Here is a 25081-nt window from a genome sequence, read left to right as displayed (position 1 = left end):
CACGTGGCCAGCTTTTCAGACAAGAAAAAAGGGGAAAAAAACCAACAAAACACTTAATGACAATGTAAAAGGAACTGCTCACTTATATCTGGATATCTGCTTGCCCAGCAATGTTCAGAATGCCTTGAGAGACAGCTTGCTATTGCAATGTGCATATACATCTTCTTTCTGACTTTTTTCCATCAATATTTAAAAATAATTCTAGAATTGCTAACATAACAATTACTGTGTAGCATAAAATACATCTCTATCCAGTAGCGATAGTCAAATTCCAAGCATGATATTTTTACAACTTGACTTCAGCATTCAAATATTTATCAAATATATCAAGAAATGTCAGCAGAATCAATAATGAAGACCTTATGTTTATAGAAGATAGATCAACACATGAAGAAATGGAAGGAGAAACAGAACGGAAAAGTAAGAATATAATCAAAACTATACCAGTACACATCTTCCTATTGGAAACTACAAGAAATTATCATTTCATCAACACAGAGATCAAAAATGAACAGGAAAAATGAATAAAACCAAAAGGTCCTAAAGGAGCTTTGTTCCTCTGCCCTCCAGCCTTTTGAATCCTGAAAACAGTGAATTTTAAATGAGCAAAGGAAGAAAAGAGCAAAAAGCCCTGGTGAAGTTAAAACTAAGAGATCTGAGTCTAAAAGCTCTGAACTAAAATGTATTGCTCCTACGAGCATTTAGTTTGAGGATATTCTTGATGGATTTTATGAAATATTCTGGACAAAGCTGCTAGTGGTTTGAATTCAGCTGTCGTGATTTGCTTCCTCATGGCATATTAATGCTCACATAATTAATGTAAGACTGATGGTTTAAGAGGCCAGCATCTTTCCGTTGATGGTTGCTTCCTCTCTCTGAGGTATGGATGCATGCACAGGACATATAAAATATAAATGTACATTTGGCCACTTAACAAGCGGGCTGGTAATGAACTCTGATCTCCCAAACAGGCAGAAATGGGCTGTATCAGGACCCCAGTGTCATGGAAGGATCCCCAGATGAGTGCAGGGAAGAAATAGCTTCTTGTACTCAACAGCAAGATACTGCTATCAAAGCTCTGACCTTCTTTCTGGCTGCTAATTCTCTCCCTGCCTCTGTGGAAGACCTGACAGGCTCTGAAGAGCACAGATAAATTCCTCTCTGATGCTCCTCCTAATGGCACAGTCTTCTACAGAGAGTGCTGGAAAGCTGACAGGCAAACTAGAAAAGCTTTTGTCGGAATAGTTATTTATTCCTATTTATTTCAAATCCATCCTCATCTTTCTACTTCATAATACCCCAGTTACTGAGAACGTCACAAAAAGCTCTATGAAAACCTTCCAGATACAGACATATAATTGCTGGTTAATTAAGCAATGGACTGTAATTTGCTGCTGCGTTACTTGCTGTATACAATCAATCTCATACTTATTTCACAATTTACAACATAAAATAAACTTGGAGAAGCTCCTATCCTATAGCAGAAAAAAAACAAAACAAATAAAACAAACAAACAAACAAAACACAGGAAGCTGGCATTGATCCTAACAGCAAATTATGTACTCAATTCAGAATAATATCCTAAAAAGTAGTTTATCCGCACATCAAATTCCTAGTCACCCACTGAATTCCCATTGTAAACAGTAGGATATGTCAGACTGCCATGTGAACTGCATCCATAAAAGCTCACAATTATTTTTCAATGTTAGGTTCAAACACACTCAAGGTAGTTTCCATATCAGATGCCATGAAATACCTTCAAGCCCAAATGGCTTTCAGGAAGGGCAGCAGTCATGACAAGCGCTTTCTTATGACAGCCTGGTTTCCCATTCAGTTTTTCATCTTATTTAGATACTGGATTTCTAAAACAGCCACTTCAAAGTTCTGTGTTTCTGAAAATGTGAATTATTAATAGCAACGCAGTTAAGCTCTTGCACATTATTCATTTATTCCCATTTGTGCACCTGAAAAATCTGTTCCTTTTTCACTCAAGCCTAAGCTCACAACAGCACAAGCAATGCATTGGTGCTTCCTGAAAAGACAACAGCACCTAATTATTGCAATACAAGCAAACTGCCAAGTCTTGTAGCATCCCCAGATGCTCTGCCCCTGCATCTCAGAGCATCTCCTGAAGCTCTGGGCATAGCTTTAGGAAATAATTGCCTTTCTGGCTAAGATACTCCTTGCTCTATAAAACAATCAAAAAACCCACAGTTTTAGATATTTAGTGTTGGCTTGTTAAAGATTTAAGTACTGAAGTGCATTGAATTCCAATACTTTTTAGACAGCATTATGAGAATAACTCCTACAAATGACTGCACATTAGGGATCCAAGTGCTGATGGAATACTTGCCTGCATCTTGGAAAATTCAGCAATCCCTCAGGTGCTACAGTATTGAGTGGGATTTCACCTAAGCAGAATGGAAATGCCAGCCTTCCTCTACAAAAGAATCAGTCAACAATCAGCCTTCGGAGATCCTCCAAGTGTTTACTGAATGTGTGATATATCCTCAAAGTCAATTTTTAATATAAAGATTGATCTTATGTCTTTAAACATATTAACTGAATCTAGGTTTTCTGCACAAGACTACCCCCAGGAGTCAGACAATTCAGAATCCAAAAATATAGTTTACCATATTTCACTTTAAAGCATGATTTCAACAAAAACACATTTTATGGGAGGGTTCTGAGTTTTAATTTTACCTGAATAATCCAGCTTTTGCAGTGCATTCTGACATGTGCATTTTCATGGTCAAGTGGTACCCATTTATTCTCTCATCTCGTGTATTTGGCTCTATGTAAAGTCGCATTCAGTGCTTTTCACACCCTAACAGAAGCAGATAGCCCTCAGCTTTTAAAGAATATCTGTTACTCTGTCCCCTTTCTTTTGGCAACTGACATGGAAATCAATAGCACTAAAAAACTCACATTTCAAGATGCGCTGTTAGGACCTGGTATTATTTAATATTCCTGTCTGTCTACCCACCTACCACTTCTGTCTCTCTGCATCATTACTCATCTTTCCATATTTTCTTTTATTCACTTTTAGATTCTTTAAAACTTCCTCCCCATAAGCATTCAATACATGCATGAATTTTGTACTTAGGATTGCCTGCTTTTTCTACCATTTCATTGCTTAATTCCCTTTGCTCTTTCATTGTGATTTTTTCATACCATGAAATTCCTTTTAGAAGGACTGCACAGAAAAGGAAGGTAATGGACTGCCACACAATAGCAAGGAGATAATAAGAAAAAGGATTTGTTTTTTCTCAAAATGTGATTCACAATTTGAGAAAACTACATCATTAAAGGCATTAACTGCACTGGTTTTGTAAGTGGAAGGAAAAAGAAGGCAAAACATATCACTCCCTCTGGGTTAGTAAGACATACTGAGGAAGTTACTCAGCAAACAAAAGAGTAGTAAGGAATAAGTAATTTCTTTTGAGCAAGAGTATCTCTACTAACTCAGACAAGTAATGACATTTCAAACACTTTGCAGCTAGAAAGCTTGCCATCATCACTACGGTTATCTGGAGCATACATGACTAGTGACTGTGATGCAATTATGAATTTTTCAGTGAAGATTTGTGAGTGCTCTACTTTCCTCTGTTGACGCATGCTCTTCAAGTCACAAGCGCTACACCAAAATCCCATAAGAACTGCAGCCCAGAAGCAAGAAAACTCATCCATCTTCTTGTTCTACGTTGTTACTAATAAAAAAGCCAAACGTCATGCAGTGGCATGTTGCTGTTCAGAAGGAGATAACCTCCATATGGGTTACTCTTCAAGCCACTCTCCCTTTCCTACACTGGAACCTAAATCAGCATGTTTCCACGGCTTCTGCCTTTTCAGGAGATCCTACCTTTAAACAGACCAAGGAGTCACAACATGAATGTTGCTTTTTCCTGATGTTTGCATATTGGACATAACCCCAAAAAATAACTAATATATTAGCTGCTTCAAAATCCCATCTATAGTATATGAGTTGAGAATGAAATGGTGACCTCAGCAGCCAGACAAATGAACAACTCCTTACTTCAGTCACACTGGCTTCAAGTCTTCCTAAGACAGATGATAACTCAAACTGAGGTAGAAGTAGAATCTCATTCTGAGCAAACAGTGATGAATTTGCACACATTGAGGTTCGAAGTTGTTAAAACATACTGCCACATGCTGTAGCTTAGTTTTGAGTTACACTCATCTTCAATAAATAATCTATCACAACATATGGCTTAGGATGTATAAAACTGAGCATACTATAAAACGAGTTTGGTGAAGGGAATGTAAGATTTGTATGCAGTGTTATGCTATGTGTGCATCACACTTTCTGAAAACTTCATGAGTGTCTAAGTCAAGACAGCACAGCCACCATCTCTGCCATAGATAGGTCCAAGCAGAAAACCAGAGACCATCCCGTAGCTCAACAATGCAGATTTCACTTAGTTTCTGCTATTTCCCTTGTTTTTCAGTGAAAAAGAAATCACTACTTTGTTGCTACTTAGCAGGCTACAGAGCTTAGGACATGGGTCTCTGAGTGCACCTTATTGAGGCTACTGTGCAGTTTCTCATGACTGAAATCATAAAGTCCACTTAATTGTAAAATGTTGATTTAACAAATCCAGCATATTACAACATTGTTACAAATACTCCATTTAATCCACAGTCTCATTTGTTTCATATATCATCCTTTTATAGTGGATTTCAAAACCTTTGACCATGTCAAAGGCTCTGCAGAAGTCCAGGTAGATGGCATGCATCTCATTCTATATATTTGTTCAGAGAAGAAAATTACTTTAACAAGGTTTCTACAGCACTCACGCATCTGCATAATATTAGGTTAAATATCTCACAACAACACAATCCAGAATAAAAAGGCATTTTATAGGCCATTCTAAGATGTCTGACTGAAAAAGGTAAAGTGCACCCTACACTGTGTTGCTGTACCAGACAATAAGTAGAAGACAAAATACATTCTGGTGTAAACCTTATCAAAAACTGGGCCTTGTGTTTCAGTGCTCCACTAGAGCATTATAAATGGCACAGCTTGAAAACGGTATCGTTTTAAGGGAGGGTGTTAATAGCTGTGCTGCTCTCAGCTTTCAGAGTCAGGAACTTTGAAATTTTCTGTAGATGCTAATTTGCTCCTTGGAATGGAAATGAAAGAGCTGAGCCATAGAAATGCTTTTCCTCACACCTATATGAAAACTTGATCTGCCTGTGCCTGAGAACAACATATAACAGTCACCATTTCTTAGGAATTTGCATTTCTAGTGATTTTGGCAACCTCTTTGCATTACTAATTGTATTGGATCCACCAGTGCCACTGGAGTGTCAAACTTCCTTGGAGAATTATACATGAAAATCTTAATTAGAAGCCCAAGTTTCTGAATACTGAAAACTCCAGAGGAATATGTATATAAAATATGTAATCTTTACAAACCCTCTTTTAAAGTCACAACTTGAATGCAAATTACATTCACAAGTTATTCTATATAGAATTTGGGTCATTAAGATCTTAAAACTACTGTAAAATATAACAACAGCAAAACAGCTCCACTCCACTACAAAGCTCGAAGGCATTTACAGAAGTCAGTAAACGAGGCAACAAGTGCTACCATGTAGGGAGAAGGACTGCAGCTCCACAGAGATCATAGAATCATTGAGATTGGAAAGACCACCACGCTCATCAAGTCCAGCCACCAGCCCATCACTCAACCCAGCCGTCAAACCATCCAATCTGTGCTACAACTTCAAAAGGCTAACACAAGAAAGACACAAAATGGTTGTTACTGGTCCGTTTAATCTGCAGTTTGCATTCTTAAAACTCATACGCAGTGCTAAAAGCAGCTCGGTTTATGGTGTGAACATATTCTCTTTTATTTCTCTCAGCCTTATACTCTTTCATTAAAAGGCTTTGATAAAGGTATTAAAAAGAACAACAACAGGCAATAAAAGCACCCAGCAGAGCATGCAGAAAATTGCAGTCTGAGTATCAGGACTAAAGATGCAAGTATTAAATTTTAAAGCATCATTATTGCCTTGACCTACACCCAAAACGTAGGTTTGAGCTTCTGTCAGGCTAGAAACATTACAGCCCACTCACTACCAACCACCTGCCTCTTCCAAACCCCAGGCTGCCTCTCCTGCTGAAGCATATCATCTTCCAGAAAAGCTTCCTAATGAAACAGGCACTGCTTTGCACCACTCCTGTATCCATTCCAAACACCACAAATTCGACTATCAGGCCACCGTATACTTTTATGCCCTTCTTTTAAAAGAACATCATTCCATCGTGATTGAGATCAGCTACCAAATCCCAGCCAGCTGCCTTGATCTGGAATTACTCACCTATAAATTGTTCATGGATATCATCTTTGTCTTTGGTAACGTCTCATTCTTATTTGTCCTTCCTGGGTAACTGTTCATTAATCAACAGTTTTAAGCAAAACCATACATTAGTACCAGAGGATGGAGAATTTTTTCTGCTCTAAAGAAATGAGAAACATTTCTTCCCTTTTTCCCTCAGACGTAACTCCTAAGAGACCACAGTTTGAATCATCTTCCATAGAGATAAAGGTGCCACTTAGTATATTAAAGAAGATAATAAATAAAATGTACGTCTTTGAGAATATTACCGAGGAAAGTAATTGCAGAAAAAGCAGCTCCTGCCACAAGAGAAGTTAAAAATAGCAACCAAATACTCTACAGATGGCTCAACAGATCTAATGCACTACTGTGCAGACATGGATTAGTCTACCTCCAGGACATTGCTCTTTTTAGAGGGATACCTTTTCAGATCGGAATAAGGGAGCAACAAACTGGAGGTAAAGTAGAATGAGGTGCTTTTTTCAAGTCTCAGGGTGCCTTTTTCTAACAGTGCATCACGCTTTAGCACTGCTTTTGGAAACAAAGTGTTTCACTCCTGGTGCACAACCTGAAGGAGGAGCAAGACAAAACCACGCTGTCACGTTACAACGGTCTCCCACTGCAAACACCTCCTCACTCTATCAAGGAAAGGAAAAAAGAAAGAGAACAAACTCCACCTGGAAACAAATCCTTGGGATATAAATGTAGCTTTTCTATATGTTTCTCACTGTTGAGGACACCCCTGTGCCCAAGAGACTAGAGAACCTGGTCTGCTGCTGTTTACCAAGCCTTGGAAAGCTGCCATTGGTACAAACACTGCTGCTTGTCTTCTCAGCTGCAGAAAAGCGCTCAGACTAGGAAAACAAAATGCTTCCCAATCCATTCCATCTTGATCATAAACATTACATCTCTGAATATTACCTTACCTAGCAGCTATCTCCGTATCAAAAATAAAAGGATAAAACATCTATTTTTTCCATGAACCGTTACTTTTATTGCTTTACATCTTTCCCATCGGATTGAGAATCTACATGAAAAATAATTCCCTTCCAATTCCCCAAAAGAAATGAAGCTCAGGCTTAACACAAGCGAACCGTGCAAGGCACAGCTGCGATGGGCAGTTGGCCATTTTACCACTGTGGATTACCACTGTGTCTCTAAAATAGGGAATGTAGGGCAATGCTTTGAGAGAATCTAGAAAGCAAATCCTGCATCAACATATCAGCTACAGTAAGGTCAAAGAAAACACGCTAACTGAAATCAGGGGAATGACACAAAACACCAAATTTGAGGAAACTAAAGATCACGCCATGATGATCTGTTGCTGAAAGATCAGTGCCTGTCAACAACAGGATGCCGGATTCCCCACTTCTAATGCCCTGTGATTAGATCATAGAATTACCCAGGTTGGAAAAGACCTCAAAGATCATTAAGTCCAACCACAGCCTAACCATAGTACCCTGACTCTAACAACCCTCTGCTAAATCATATCTCTGAGCAGGACTTCTTAACTGTGATTTACGGTTGATTGTCTTTTTTTCTGCAGCCTTTTGCCCACAATTTCAAGCTGTCCTACTCCGTGCCCAGTAGCAGTAGGTTGAGAAAAAGCCAAGTCTCAACTCCCTCAGGTACATTCAGAACACAGTAGATGAGATGATCAGGAAAGTGATGCACATCCCAGTCAGCACTATGCAGGCTACAGAGCTCCCTGGGAGCATTCCTGCTCCAAGAGCATTCTTCTCAAGGCCTTATTGCTGGTTAGTCACCTTACCAGGGATTTCTGCAAGCAGAAGAAGAGAACAACCATCTCCTTCTCATTATGTCACTGGTTCAGATTGTGAGATCATTATTGAGTTTCATGAGCCCCACAGACACATCATTTCTTAAACCCTGCTATGCAGCTTGGTTTGAGGCAATTCAATATCATCCCTGAACTTGATCATTATGAAGTTTGTTTGCAGGTACTTTCCCCCTACCCCAAAATTATAACAGAACAGCAGAATAGCTCCTGAAGAGCCTTAGCAAACACTCTAGAGCCAGCCCATCACTGCTTTGTATGTTAAGGGATGGTTTTAAATAATCATAATGTTCAAAAAGGATTTATACCACGGCTCCAAGTAACTTGATGATTCTATAAACATCCATGATACACATGGAGGAACAAAAGGGACTTCTTCACACTGGTAACTTTGCTCTTGACAAATGAGACCACTTACAAGTTGTAACAGCACCACTCATTACTGCACACGAGACAGGTGATAAATGCAAAACATCTGCAGAGAACTACATTCTAACATGGGATTACCTGGATGGAATAAGTGCTTTGGAGTATTGATTTACCACTAACAAAGGAACTTGAATGAGTCCAACAAGCAAGCCTATGGCGTATATATGACCAAGTTAGTGCAGACTGTGAAATCAGGGGAAAAAGAACTGCTAACAGCTGAAACGCGCTGGTAGCAAATGAAATCTCCATTTCGCCACGTTAGATGGAAGTATGAATAAAGCAGCAGGGAAAAACAAATTTTACTTCAAAGGTTATGTAAAAAAGTGCAAGTTGGTTGAGGAAATAGGTTGGTTTTTTCTCCCCCCAAGACGACATACAGCAACGGCTCTACAACACCTCTACACCACCTCCCACCACAGCTGCACGTCCACCTTTATACGTGTCGGGAAGCAAAGCCTGCGTGCAATAAGCACCAGCCCGCAGTCCCGCTCCCACGCCGGCAGCCTCCGCGCACGGAGCGCACCGCAAGATCCGCGCCGGAGCGGAACGGAGCGGGGCAGCAGCATGCGGGCACCGCACATCGCCCCGAACGGAGGGCACCGCGCTCAGCTCCCGAGCCCGAGGGCTGCCACCGACCTTTCTGCTGCCTGAAGGACTGGATGGAGCCCGAGTGATGGACCATCTTGGCGGTCGGCAGCCCGCCGGCTCCCAGCCCGGCGGATGCGGGGCGGTGGCAGGAGGCGGGTGCCCGGCGGTACAGCCCGCCCCAGCACGGCTCGGTCCGCCCCGCAGCCGCCGCCGTTGCCGTAGGAACGGGCGGAGCGGCAGAGGGAATGGCGGCGAGGAGGGAATAGAAGTTGCCCCTCCTCTGCAAAGTCATAGATGCCATTACACCTATACAAGTGGTTCAGCCTCTCCCTCCTTGTCGCGGCACTCTGAACTTATGCCTTGCCCTGAGCTTTACGCATCTATGACTTAAAGCACAGAGTCTGAATGAGACTGGAAACAGCTTCTTGCAGGAAAAGACATTAAATTGCACATCAGGTCCTGATAAAGCCCATTTGTGGTGCTAGTGATGTTCTAATTTCCCCTTTCTCCAGTGTGCACGCCAAGAAAATAATTCCAGATACTGCAAGATGCAACATGATGAACTTCTACTCCCTTCTCTGCTTCCCTCTGTGTTCTGATATCAGGATGAAGAATTGGGAGTAAAACCCAGCAACTGAGAGTCACCAGGGAACAAAGAAAATATAAACATAACGCACAGTATAAACACAGTCATAAATAAACATATGAAGTCTGCAAACAGCAGATATGGTTCTACACCATAGCAGCATAAGCCTTCTAAGGTTGTAGAATGATAAGGTGAGTAAGAAAGGCTAAGGTAGAAACTCAGCAGAGGAATTAAGCTTGAAGACAGAAATTGTTGTTTTTCTACTTGTACCTTTGGAATAAAGCTCTATTTCCAGCAATAGGTGATGCATATGTATGAGACTACCGGTATGGCAGCTGGGTATAAAGTCTGCAAAGAGAAGTAAAAATACCTCTACAAAGGTGGTTTAAATTAAATCCTTGATAATAACAACTGAGTAAGCTCAATAGCAAGCAAATATGATGATATCTCAATCTAGTAAACTTGTTCTTTGGCAAGAGAATAAAATCGATCCAGTTTTGATAATAGAGTGCAGATAAAAGAGAGCAGCTATGAACTGATGGCTAAGAAATTTAAGAAATGCATAAATACTTCATCTTCACACTATTTTGTGTCTGAAGCTTGAAGTAAACTCAAAACTCTGCACTCGTATTCCTCTATCGTTTGGAATCCTTAGTTGTATTAAGCTAAGACTTAATACCTGCCACTGTGACACTCTATAAACCATTTTTAAAGCAGATCATAACTCCGGACACGGTGAAGAGATCAGAATCAACCAGAACTAGGCTTAAACCCTCTAACTCTATAATCACCATAAGTAAAACCACAATTCAAAAGCAAAAAGTTTAAAAGCTTGGACATCTTGAGCTTTAGGGCAGTCCGTTTTGACAGTAAGTTTATTTTATAGATAGATTTGCAGGCTCTTTTACATGAGAGGACAGGATAGAAAACCTCTCTTGTTGCTCTCTAGTTGCACTTCATCACAGTATATGTAGCTGTACCTGGAAAAACTCCACATATCAATTCAGGCTGATGAGAAGGACCTCAAGGTTATGGGAAACACCAGCCTGAACACCAGCCAACTGTGCACTTGCATCCAAGTAAGGCAAATACTGGGAGGAACGTGGCCAACAGATCAAAGGGTTATTAATCTTTTTTGCTTGGCACCACTGTAGCTGCACATAAAATTCTGTCTAGCTTTGCCCCTCCATGCCTTCTCAGTTCAAGAGTGGTACTGAAAAATTGGGTAGCTGTTCTACAGACTTTCTCCAGTGTGGTCAGAGATCTCTAATACATCAACAGTGGGAAGCTAAGGAAACCTTGCTTATTTAATTGGAAGAATAAACTAAGGAGCTCTAGCAACTACTACAACTACTTGAAAATCAGTTGAAATGATGGCAGTACAGAGCTACTCAGTGCTAAGTAATCTAGTTAACTACATATGGGGCACGTGAGGTTCAGACTGGACATTAAGAAAAACAATGGTTCTATATTGGTAATGAACCATAAGAAAGACCCACAAAGTGGTGTATATCTGAAGATCTCAAGATCATCTTTGACCAGACTATGTCTGACCCATATTAATAATGGCAATGGTAAAGCTTCTGAACAGGAAGATGGACTACATGACCTCCACTGGTTGTAATAAAGCATACAATAAGAAACAAATGCAGGGAAGCTGGAAGTAGGCAAGTTCAAATCAGGAGGAAGCAAATTTTGAGTTGTTATTCAATTGAAATATGAAGTTATGCAACTGTTTCTCCTATATCTGTAACAAAGGACTATACTGAATACGTGCCTATTCCACTCACCCTGGCACAACACAGGAGAGAACCGATGAGCCCAGCTCTTGCAAGGATGGTTCCCTACTGTTTTAAAGCTCTGCTATACAACATTCATCTTGTTTGATATCTACAGAATGAATGTTCTGTTCTTACTGAAACCAGTAGAAACTTTCCCACAGACATGAGCATACTGAGGAGGTCCTTCCTTAAGTCTGATAAAGCTGTCAGTCACAACAAAGATGGTTGTAGAAAGCAGATTTTGGAGCTAAAGGGTGTAAAATAGATGAATTAAAAAATGGTGCATTTCTGTGCAGATTTGACTTTGTGTTGCTAAGACACAAAGCCTTCAAATTTCACTGAGATTTTTAAGGTTTCCGTATTTTAAGATCTCATTTCTATGGTAATTTAAGGGGGCTTTTCTCTCTGACTAGATAGAATTCTCTTGTATCCATGAGGTTGGACAGTGTTTTCTGCCTAATATAAAGCATTTGGGCCTTGATTTTGCAGCTCACTGCAATTGCATGTTTATTTTTAAGCTCGTTCTTTACAGATTCATGTTCACATATATAAGCCTATCCTAATTTCCAAATAGACAACTTTCAGCATAATCATATTTTTATTTTCTATGTTACATCTTTTTTCTTATGCCATATATCATTTAGCTGTCCCCACACAAGGCAAGATGGAAACAGTTTTGCAATAGTATCCGAGTTTAGTAGCTAACCTGCATGTGAAGGAGAAGGTAAGTTTGTAGGTAAGGTTCTCTTTTCAGTATTGTGCTCACATACAGTTTTATTTCCTTATTTCCTATCACATGACTAGACCCTTCTGTAGCTGCTTAACCCCATACTGAGTAGTATGTCCTCCTCCCAGCCCCGCAACTAGAACTACCGTGTATTTTCTCTATCAACAGCATCTGAGAGAGAATTGATGCCAAACGTGTGAGCTATGCACCCACACACATATTTACCATGCATCAATCACCTCCCCATCAGTTTGGAAGAAACTTACTGTGATGGGTTATCCCATCCCACGGACTTCTGCCTTCCCTCACCACAGAAGTGCCTGCTTGGCTCTACCAAGTGAACTCCCACAAGACTCATGCCTCCTAGACGCTGATGCTATAGACAAACTATTGTACAGTAGTATGGTGCCATCTGGCCTAGCGATCCTCTGTTCTGACCTGGGAAGAACTGCACTATTACACAATGAGAAAATAAGCAATAATAATACTACAGATGCTGTTTAAAAAAGGTATTATCTGAGTGTCTCTAAAGCTATAGTACTTAATGTCAGATTCAATCACAGTAATGTAGGCTTTGAAAAATAAAAGAAGGCTTTATTTTTATATTACAGCTCTATACAGTGCTTTGTTTTGTAACTATTCTAGTTAAAGTTTCATGATACATGAAACTGATAGAAAGCAGTGCAAGGTTTCCAAACATAACATAACTGAGGACCCTGAATTGCTTTTAATGAATGTGAGTTATCCACCTGGATGAAAACTGTAAACGGCAGAAACAACAAAATTTTTATATACTTCTTAATGCCACAAAGAAAAAATGTTTCAGGGTTTAAACACTACTTTGTGTATCCGTAACCTAGAAAGTCAAAGCAATGCACTAGTGCATAACACCTGAATTTAAAAGAGATAATGGGAAGCAAATGATGGGAGAGGACCACTTTCTTTATCTGCAAGAAGCACACTGACTTAATGACACTGTCATAGGCTTCATGGGCTAGAAGAACTCAAACTGCAAACATTCTCAAGGACTAATTCTGAAAGATACCTAAATTATGCTTCATTCCCCTGTACACACAGATAGTCTATTTGTCCATAACAACATGACTTGCCCTCAGAAATTGAAGGTATTTCTATGTCTCTTATACACACCAAGCAAACTCACTACAGACAGGATAGTTGTCCATTATTTATGTCCTAGACAAATAGACATCCCATGCACATACTGATAAAGAATAATATACTCTAGGATGAATGCTGGTGCTTGCGGGCTATAACCAGATGTACCTACAAAACCAGAATGCAAATCAGTCCACTATAAAACACAGGTTGTTTCTTCAGTCCAAATTTAACAGAGAAAGAAAGACAAAGCTCTTCCCAAACTTGCCTTCTCCAGTCTGGACTTCTACTAGGAATTTTTGACATCATTGTTTCCTTGGTTTTATTGGAGGTGGAGCTAGAGGATAAATATCAATGCCAAAGGGGTTTGGATGCAAGTCCATGAGGCTTTTGCCTTTACTTCATTAGAAAGCGGTTATGATCTTCGTTTCCAGTGACACAAATGCCAATATTAGAACAATATGCATACTTAGAGCTACTGAAAAACTGAATCCACGATCTGTTTAAATTCAATGTAAGTTTCCAGCTTTGCTTCACCCCACCAGCTGCCCTGCAGGTGTGATTTAAGAAAAAAGCTAGAAGCTCTATCTACAGTATCCTTTATTGGCTACAATATATTTGATTTAAATGTAATGAAGTATTTGTCTTATAGTTAGCAGGACAAACAAGGAGCATGAACTCTGCACTTCCAGAATCTGTTTGTAAAGCACTTGCATGTGAAATACATTTAACAGCTATTCAATATCCGATTCTGAACAGCATGAGAAATAGGCTAATCGCTTCCAATCAACATGAAATGGTTCATTATAGGATTGCATTCATTTCATGTAATAACATGGTTGTAAATTAAGCAAATCCAAGCCATTCAAAGTCTTTAGATATAGTCACGTTTAACTACTCCCCAGCCTTTATGCACATCAGAAAAGCCTCTTACTAGGTAGGATTCAGCCATTGTACCACTTATTGTTAGCTTTGGTATATGGATATCATATTTTTAATTACCTCAGGAACTGTTTCACTGGCTAAAGATTATTTTCTAATGTAGATGTGTAGCTCAGTGCAACTGAAGCCATAGATGCTGGAACCTGAGAAATAAAACAGCGACACATGGTGAGGTAATAAGTTCATTACAACGTGGACCTTTTAAGTGATGTAGGCACAGTGTTAGCAGCTTTAGTTTTAAATGAATATTGCTCCATAATTTAAATCCACGTTTTCTGTGTTTCTGATGCTAATGGTCTTAGGAGCCAAGCAAAGACCAATTCAACATCAGCTGATAATTCTGCTTGGGAAAAAATCTGGCTTCAAAACTAATGGTAAATAAAGGCTGCTAAGCATAGCACAAGTGGAGCTAAAAACCATCAGTGTGGTACAGGCAGCAGAGCTCAGGGAGCAGCTGAGATTGCCATAAAGCAGAACTCTGTATGCAAACACTCCATCTCCAAGAGCAACCCTTTATAATTCATCCCTGGTAACCAACACAAAAACATAGATATATTATGTACCTGGTGGATGGCAAGCTGAACATGAGCTAGCAATGTGCCCTTGCAGCCCAGAAAGCCAACCATATCCCAGGCTGCATCAAAAGAAGTGTGACCAGAAGGGTCCTGCTCCTTTGCTTCAGTGAGAACTCACCTGGATTACTGCACCCAGACGCTGACCTCAGTACAGGAGAGGCATGGATAGGGACTGAGCAGGGCTCTGAGCCCCTGATGGAGCGGTAGGTGTCCCTGTTCATTGCAGGGGAGTTGGACTGGATGATGTTTAGGAATCCCTTTGAACTCAGAAGATTCTATGATTCTATGGTCTGATGCCTGTTGGCAGCTGACAGAGTGGCCACAACCACAGCACAAAGCAGGTTCTCAGGGGAAGCCTCAGTTCACAGCATCTCTGAATCCTGCCTTTAATCCTGCACCTGACCATCAAGCAACAAACAATGGCAAATGGCTAAGAAACATGAGACTTGTATTTTGTAGTTATTACTCATTAATGAATGTCATTATACAAAGTTATCTGTGACAATTTGTAGGTAGATTTGCATTGTAACAGCGACACCCACTGGCTAGCGTGTATAGAACCAGGTTATTTTCTAAAAAAGAGGATTAACTGACTTGAATACCTGACCAGATTTGTTTTGAATGGAGTAAATAAAATGGGCTGATCCTTGTCCAGAGAAACATGAAATATTGTAGAGATTACGGTACTGCAGTACTATACATTTTACATTCAAACCTTACCTTAAAATGAGAAAAGTAAAATAAATGAGAAAATAAGTAAAAGTGAATCACGGAATCATAGGGGTTAGAAGGGACCTCTAGAGATCATTGAGTCCAATCCGCCTTCCAAAGCAGGTTCTCTACACCAGGTCACACATCCAGGCAAGTCTTGAATATCTCCAGAGAAGGAGACTCCACAACCCCCCTGGACAGCTTGTTCCAGAGCTCCATCACCCTCACCGTAAAGAAGTTCTTGCACACATTCATACAGAACTTCCTATGCTCCAGTTTCTGTCCATTTCCCCTTGTCCTGTCTCTACACACTGCTGAAAAGAGTCTGGCCTCACCACTTTGCCTCCCACACTTCAGATATTTATAGACCTGGATCAGGTCCCCTCTCAGTCATCTTTTCTCAAGGCTAAACAGACCCTTCACTCAGCCTTTCTTCACAGGGAAGATGCTCCAGGCCCTCCACCATCTTTGTGGTCCTCTGCTGGTCACTTTCCAAGAGATCTCTGTCTTTTTTTACTGGGGAGCCCAGAACTGGACACAGTACTCTAGGATCACCTCCCTCGACCTACTGGCCATGCTCTTTTTAATGCACCCCAGAATGCCATTGGCCTTTTTGACCACCAGGGCACACTGCTGGCTCGTGGTCAACCTGTCGTCCACCAGGTCCCTCTCTGCAGAGCTCCTCTCCAGCAGCTCATCCCCCAACCTGTACTGCTACACGCAATTATTCCTCCCTGGGTGCAAGACTCTACACTTTCTTTTGTTAAACCTCATGTGGTTTCTTACTCCCCAGATGAGGCAGTAAATGAAACTTGGCTAAATGAAAGAATATAAACTTCTTTCAGCTTTGCTGACAGCTCATGAAAGAATTAAATAGGAAAAAAATAAATAGAAAATGACTGTGCATAAAAGCAATATACACATACTCTCATCTTCTGAACAAAATACAGTAAACTGTCCATCCTGCCAGGAATGCACACAAATATGGACTATCCCTATTGCTACAAACTTTGTGTTTCTGGACCTCTTCCTCTGCATTTCAACATGAAGACCACCCTGGTGACGCATGGAGGAGGCAGAAGGAGCCAAGCAAAGATGGTGAAAACATAAATCAGTTAATCCTAGTGGTGACAAACCCCTCTTTAGGGGAGGACTCACACTGGGGGAACTGTTTATATTCCAAAAGGAGCCTGTGCGCACAAAAAGGAGCAGGAGGTATGCAAGAAAAGGCTTGGAAGGCTGAACATTAACTTACATTTTTATCCTTTTGCCAGTATTGGAGAAATAGAATGAGCAAAACAATGCTGAATTATTATAAGGAGGGAGAGTGGAAGCTTGTTGATACATGCTGCAGTAGCTGTGTCTCAGTGAGGCGCTTACTGCAGTGTCACTGCTTCAGTCAGAGATGCAGATGTCAGAAGAAGCATCAGGGAAGAGAAAAATGCTCAATTTCCCAGTGAGCCATAGATGTATTTCAGATATAGTGAAAGTTATTCCTGGCATGGGGTCCTCTTTCAGCATAACCAGACTTGTGTATGAGGAATACAGTCCAAAGTTACCATGCTCAGAGGACAGCTGACAGCCCTGTCTCTTTGGCAGGGGTTAGCTCAAGCTGTGTCTGTGTGACACGAACAGTCTAGCACCTAGTGCTTGTTACACACTGGGGTGGATTTACACTTCAAATACAGGGAAGGCACAGGTACTGACATCACCAATGAGAAGTATTGGCAGGAGCTGTTTCACCTCAGCTGACCTCATTTAAGATATACTAAACCAGTCACTGTTTAGTTCTTTCTTCCAGCTGCAACCTTGCCATTCTAAAGAGATGCATGAACATGTCAGCAGGTATGAAACAGAAGCTGCTGAAGTCTGTCAGTATAACCGAGAATGATGAAAACAACCCGAGTTCAAGTAATTACAAAAAATAGTAACAATAATAATCTGAAAATATTCTGAACAAAAGTATGAAGAAAGCAAAATTCATTTCCTATGCATGCAAACGTTATCTTGCTAATCAGTGTTACGTCAGCCTTTTGGGTACAGAAAATCTACGATCCTAGTTTAATATCATTATATATTTGTGCACTGTGGACCAAGGATTGTTTGGCTGAAGCTTTTTCCAGAAAAATGTGATAATATGACACTAAGCTATGAAGCCTTTTAATACGCACACCTCAGAAACCAATGACCTTTTTGTTGGCAAGCTGCACTTCACAAGTTTAGGTGGTACAGCCACATCATTTTTGCGGTGAAGAAGTCTTAGTGAGAGGACACTGTCTGTGGATGGGAATTCGAGGCACCCTGATGGCTGTTAGCAGGGGAGATGATTCCTGAAGAGTAATGATAAGTTAGGAGAAAAGTATTTTTATATCTAAGAATGGAAAGAATAGATGATCTAATGAAGATGTGGGCCCATTTTCCCTTGCAACTGTATAAAACCAGAAGAGTCGTGAAACATGTCTTCAAATCTGTCCTACTTGTTTACAACCTCTTGATGCACCACATAGACATCTGTGATTGATTAACCAAGCACTTGAGTTTGTATAGATGTCAACAGCGTTAGAGAGAAATGATACATAATACATCTCTTAAATGGAGAGCGGGACTGAAGACAGACGGAGCAGATAAACATCCTTATCACTCCATGGTATAATCTCTTGTAATTTTGGGTACTGCTTTGGAGTCATTACAGAAACGAACTTTCCATCTAGTACTGATATGTCACAGTGTCATAAGTTGCTTAAGGGTTTGTGAAAAGAAACACCAACTTTGTACATTTTCTAAGTCTCATTTCAAAGTCTGGTAAGATGATTAGTTAAACCTAAAGTAATCTAAACACCGCTAGCTTGGAAAACCCACCAGTTCAGTATGCGGAAGTTTAATGGAAGACATGTTATTGCTTTACCTGTATCAAAATCATTTCTATCATCTTTTTGTCTCCCTAAGAAACAGTGTTCTGTTACCCAACAGATAGCATTGTAGCATCAAAGAGAACTGCATAGAATCTTTTCCACAAGAAAACCATGCTTGGAGGTACTCAAGAAACACTCAGATGTGGTAATGAGGGACATAGTTTACTGGGAAATATTTGTGATATGTGGACAGTTGGACTGGATGGTCTTGGAGGTCTTTTCCATCCTTGGTGACTCTGATTCTAAGATTTACCTACACTTTCCTGTTTAAGTAACACAAGCATACTATTATTCCTTACTGAATAAATTAAACTGCACACCTCTTACACATACTTTGAATAAGACAGTAAAATAGTAATCATAAATATTAATATTTAAATACAATTGGCCTTACAGAAAGAGTCCTCAGTGAACTTGGGAAAGAAATCAGTGGGATAAAGTTCCGACATATTTCTGATATAATTGTTTGCTTCCCCAATCTGCACCAGTTCTTAGAGTTTGTTACCAAGTACATTTAGGAAATGTCTCCCCCCAGAAAGATAATATTTCAAATCCATGCAAGGAATAATATTAGAAATTAAATTAAAGAAAGCAAGAAGTTTGCAAGACCTGATGCCTTCCCATCCTCCTTAAGCAGTTTGTTTAGCTGAGGCACTCAATCAGTCCAAACTTCTGCAGTTTTTCACATCATAAGTGAACTCTAGAATGTGTTTGCTTATGGACTTTCAGTGCTGAAATACATTTACTAGCTGCAGTTAAACTCTGAAATCCCTAACAAAGTCTGCACTGAGATGCAGAAGCACGCTTAATGAATGCCAGCATGGTCAAGCTAACAGCTAGAATTAAACTTGTCTGGATTTGGCCTTCAACAAGGGCTAAAAATTGTTAGCTGTGTAAAAATTGAAGAATGCCTTATCAGCAAATAAAGGCATATAGCAGGACGCAGTTAAAAAGCACCTTGATTCAGCTAGTTTTGAGGCAGTGAGTAAAGAGTCTGCTATGGCCCAGTATGCTTGTAAGCATATTGACCCAGGACTGCACCCAACTGGAGATACCCTTCCTCCTCATAGATGTTATTGTTTCAAGTAAGATGGGACAGACAGTGTCAGCCTGAATGTACTTTTACCCAACAGCAAGAACAAACCTTTGAGCCCTCCATGAAATCAATTCCAACTTTTTTTCCTATGAACTACAGTAATAAAAATTCCTTTCCCTTAGGTGTCATCTATGTTATATTTAGCTCACAAGCTCTTCAGAGCACTACTTATTTCTCATACAAAAATGTATGAGCCTTTCCTATTATGGTGAGCGTGTAATTTTATTTGGGCTCTCTGGGCATTAAGAGAGTGAAAAAAAATGAATATTTGCAGACCGGATAGTTCTCCCTAAGTGACTTGGGACAGATCTGACATCAGCCAAAAATAGAGTTTATTAATACGAACTGCAGATCTGTGCCTTCCTAATGCTTCCTCACCCTTCCCCCCCACCCCCCAACTATTTCTCAAAACTAAGCCAAATTTAACCTAATTGAAGGACTCCTTGATGATTCTTCATATCCACAGCTGTCAACATCTTTGCACCAAAATATCACAGGGAAGACATTTCACAGGCAAGTGACTGGAAGCAGGAAAAAAGGGAAAACCCATGAGAACACAGATCTGGCAGAGTGACAGGCTGAAGTTATTGAGAAAAGAAAATGAAGATTTCCTTATGATTCCCATGCTGAACCTGAGCTATGAAACTCATTTATAAATAGTCCATGAGGTCATAGAGAAAAGAAACAAAGAGGGACTGGACACATTACCAAGATACTGGGGTATCATTAAAGTCCTTTGACTTAACTCTTGGTACTAGTCAAGGTAATGTTTCTGTTTTGCTAATATAAATTCTAGTTCCATGTAAAACTATTGTGTAAGATGCCTATTTTCCATATTCTTAAATTCTTTTCTTTTTGGTACTTGACAATCAATTTATATCATACTTGTGCTATCCCAAATGGATGCATAAAAACCTGCAGTTCAGGAAGTAAATCCAGATTTACCTTCGTTAACAAAAACGAATCAGAACTTGTAGAAACAGATGAATAAGATGATATGATATTAAGTTTTAATTACCCATATTAATTTAGTTATTTACCTGTTCTAGCCTGATGTGTTAAGGAAACGTCTGATTTCACTTTAAAACTCGTGAATTCAAAGACATAGTTAGAAACCCCACTAGAGGGAGCTCTGAATTTATTTGTAGCTAGAAAGCAGGCGGATGTGGGATCATCCCACATCCATAACACTTCAGTAGAGTTTTACCAGGTTGAATAGCTGTTTTCCTGTTTATCCTGTTACTTCACTGAGAAACCAAACGGGGAATAAGAGAAAGGAGCCCCACAGATTCACGCCAGTATTTGTGAGGTGCTGTGAAATATTAGGAAGCTTTTGCTATTTCCAATGATACGTTCTTATTTTTCTCCTAAAGAAAGATAAGCTCCCTTGCTTCATTTTTACACTGCCTCAGCCAGAAGGAATTCAGAGCAACCCTAACACAGTGTTACCGTATGGCAGTACTGCCAGCGTGCCCAAGAATTCTCATAGAGACTCACAGAATCCAGGCATTTCATCCATCCTGAAGGACTTTATGCCATGCCCCCCTGTTAAGTCCCTGCGTTCACAAAAACTGAAGGAATCATTTAATCTGGATTCTAGTTAATTAATTCTGCCAAATGTAGCAGGAAGCAGCCTGAGACTAGAACTTCTAGTAAATCTTTTCTACCTATTAATTTTACACAGACTGTTTTAGTTACAGCATGGGTAGCAGGTAATGCAGAATATAAGATTCAGGGGAAAAGAGGCAAAGAGAGCTTGAAGGTCATCTTTACACGTTCATAATAACCCAGAGCTTCCCTGGTGGCAGGTGTTCAGACACTCTGCAGCTCCCTAAGCGAAAAGAGGTTTGCATGACCTCCTTGAGTGAAAACAATTGTGTTTTCATGCTAGCTCACATATTTCAACTGAGATCTTCCACTCCTATTGTTTTGTCTTTCAGATTCTACATCTCCGTATGAGTCACAGCCGATTAACCCATATATTTATAGAAAAGGACCGCAATAAGAACCGAGTACAGTCCAGTTACAAAAGACTATTTACCCTGTTATTTATGTAGAAAATTCTTAAGAACCAAAAAGACAAAAGTTGTAAATTCAATTTTGTGGTGTAGGAAAAGAAAGCAATGTTAAATAGACAGGAATATTTTTAATACTGTGTAATGCTGCCATCCACAAGTATCTAAGAATTGCAGAGAACAATAGAGCCCACACTGCGTGTACTGCAGCCTCCAAAGGCGAATCTGGGAACTCTCAAACATGTAATGATGTCCCACAGGATTCCTTCTGGAGATTACGGATGGAATGAAGAATGTGAAGGAGAGTGCCTTTATGTCTAGAGGAGTGGTTACTCAATAAGCTGTTACCTGCATTGTCCTTACACTTAGTTATCAAAGTGGGAAGACGTTTCACCTTGATTAAAAAAAGAAATAAAAAAATAAATAAAAAATAAAAAAAAAAATTAAAGGATGGAGATGAAATTTAATACAGAAACATCATTTGTGAACATCAAGAGAGGCTTCAAAATCTGACAACACTGACATCTGTCAGAACACAAGAAACTGGTGATTGGAAAAGAACGAGATTCATGCAGTTCTGGCAACAGTAAGCCATTCCAGCTGGTCTGAGTAGCTCTTGCACCCCACCACACTGTTCCCCCTCCACCCATCCCTCCTCTGACATTTATTAGGCTCCGTGCTGGGCTGCTGCAGCATGCTAGCTACATTAGCCAAAAGAAAATGCTTATCTGCAGTTTGCAAACTGAATCAGCCCTGCAAAGATCTCAGTGCACATAAGAGCCGGTGTGAACTGTGGCTGGCAGTGAACAAAGGAAACAGGAGGAAGAGAGCAAGGGAACCACTCTGCAGTAGGGAGGTACCACTTGCTTAGGTGACACCCACATGCACATCAGCTTTGACAGACACACCATTTTATAACCTTGACATCACTGTAAAATCCACATCACCCATGCGTTTAATCAGAAAACGCAAACACACCGAATCAATGCCAGAAAGAGGAAGTTCATTTGCAAAGCAGAGCTATTCGGTATTTCAATGTAAATGACTTGCTAAGCTATTTGTGTGCAGTTAAACTTTTGCTTGAGTGCTCCAAGCAATGTCAGTGGCTCTCCGCTCATATTAATAGTACAAGCTAAACATTCTAACACAGAGAATTCTGCCATATCCATTCAATTGGGCTGATCCCACTTGCACAGAATGGTCATTAATTTTTGAAGCTTATAAGAACAGCACTAGTTCTCCTGCTCTAATCAAAGAAAATAGAAGTATAATAAGTAACTCTAACAATTTTTCTTGGTAGCCCCTGTAGTTTCTGTTGCTTTAATCCTTTAGTTTTGTACCACTGGCAGTTAGTGCAACACAACATTTAGTGACCTAAATGCCTGCGTGACTGCAAATCTACAGGGATGCTAAAGGGAGAATCAAGAAGCCCCAATGGCCTGGTCTAATCACTAGCCCACACAACTTCCTTTTGTAACTCAAAGCCACAAACAATGTCATATAGCTCATCAGATTTGCATAATATTACGGCTTGCATCAGAATGTACCAATTTTGACAAAATAACTCTGGTGCCACAGACTGACATTATATTTGCCTCTGAAATCTCAGCTGTATGGAAAGAAACATACTGAAATAGGCAAAAGCATTACTGAGAGAAGACTCAGCAACCATTGAAAAAACAGACTAATAAAAACCTAATTTCCAATCTTTTAACTTCCTTAGCAATTAAAATCAATGTGGTACATAAAACTGATGTAGCTACACAGAACAGAGAGAGGCCTCTAAACTTCATTTAAACATCAAGGCATAACCCAGGGGGAAAAAAACATTCCCTTTACAACATATTGGAGAACTTAATATAAATTAAAAAGTAGCCTAGGAAAACATGAACGTTAATCATGGAAAGGGGGCCTGCAGCTGTCTCTCATCTTCCTATTTCCATTCAGCTTTCAAATAGCCACATGCTGATGACCTCATGAAAGTAAGCCTGTGCTTCATAGCTCACCTGTATCAAGTGCCAAAAAAGAGAGTGAGCCAGGAAGTGGTCAACAGGGAAAATGAAATGCTGCCTTGTAGAGTCTACAGATGAACAGTGAGTCCTACAGTCTCTGCAGAAGATAACAAGAGATGCAAGGGATTTCCTGTATGGAGGCTGGACTACAGTCACCTTGCACCAAATAATTGAAATTTGAATTGAAACAACAGCATATGGTAACAGAGCAGAACATGAATCCAAAGCATCACAAGTAAAAAACACAACAAGGTGAAATACATTTGAAGTCAGAATAAACACAAAGGAAAAAAGGCTTTCTATCACATTTGTGTTCAGTAAGTGTCCCCAAGGGTTTTGGAGATATTCTGTCAATCAGACAACATAGTTCTCCTGTATCTTCATTTAAGCACTTGAAATGTAACAGCACTGCAGTTTGACTCAGATGTCTAAAAACCCCCAAAGGACAAGAAACTGCATTAAAAGAGATTACAAGAGAGGGAAATACAACTGAGTGATAGATATTATTTCCAGAAAAAACTATTATTAAAGCTATGAAAACCAGTCTAAATCCTTCATGCTGTGGGTGTCCCCATTCACTGGAGGGGAACTGGACTAGAAGGCCTTTCAATGGCTCTTCCAACTTGAACAGTTCTGTGATTCCAATGCTTTCTGCTGTGCTTTGGATGTTTCATGTTTGAACGAAGGAAGCAGAGGGTTACCACTTATTCTGTTTAATCAATGTCTTCATTTCAACACAATTACTTAAACCATAATTTTCTCATCATAATTTGCCTAAAAAAAAGCAAAAATAAAATTCAACCGTGCAAGATTTTACAGTGCTTCTACTTCAGTTCACTCTAAATATACTTGAAATAAGTGAGCTGAGTAGCATAAAGGAAGCTGAAGTAGGGTGGCTAGTAAAAGGAAGAAAAAGTCTCTATCACTACTCAGAAGGTTTCAGATGCTGCTTGGATAATCTTAAAATAAACAACGCCATTTTTAATTCTAATTATCACTGAGTGGATGAAAGGAATGCATTTCAATATAGCAAAGCATTTGGAATGCTTTTTAGTCTGTATATATTACATAATACTACTGGTCTTAGTATTCCTTTGTTTCCCTTCTGCAGGATTGAAAAGAAATGGGAATAATTCTAGTAATATTATCCCGAGATAATGATATTCTTAGAGGAAATACCAAGTTTAGTGACTTCATTGCTTCCAAGACCTACTAAAATCACTGAAGATCTTTTACAGGGCTTTTTGCAGCAGCAGTCTTTAAGCTCCCATAAACTTTGTTTTGTTTCCAATAAATCTGTTGAATCACAAATACCAGCGTGTTACTATGGGAGGACATGTTGTACCATTTTCTCTACGTTTCTCTGGATCACCCCAGTTAAAGTTTCAAGGCACTTGACTTTTCACCCGAGACCACTAGAGTTCACC

At 39.8% G+C, this 25081-nt stretch overlaps 1 protein-coding gene across 5 annotated transcripts in view; it reads right to left on the bottom strand.

Moving 5' to 3' along the window:
- The window catches only part of ANO3 (anoctamin 3), a 137044-nt gene that overhangs the window by 93641 nt on the left and 18322 nt on the right, over positions 1 to 25081 (bottom strand). For 2 of the 5 annotated variants that reach the window (XM_015863407.3, XM_032444967.2), the window contains exon 1: positions 9230 to 9360. The exons of the other annotated variants lie outside the window; for them this stretch is intronic. In XM_015863407.3, the coding sequence (XP_015718893.1) occupies positions 9230 to 9275 (46 nt within the window). In that variant the 5' untranslated portion in view covers positions 9276 to 9360. Of the gene's footprint in view, positions 1 to 9229; positions 9361 to 25081 lie in introns of those variants that run through there. 5 annotated transcript variants of the gene reach the window in all.

The sequence above is a fragment of the Coturnix japonica genome, chromosome 5, assembly GCF_054131305.1.
Source record: "Coturnix japonica strain WE chromosome 5, WE-NBRP24, whole genome shotgun sequence".
NCBI lineage: Eukaryota > Metazoa > Chordata > Aves > Galliformes > Phasianidae > Coturnix > Coturnix japonica.
This window is presented reverse-complemented; position numbering and strand designations above follow the sequence as displayed.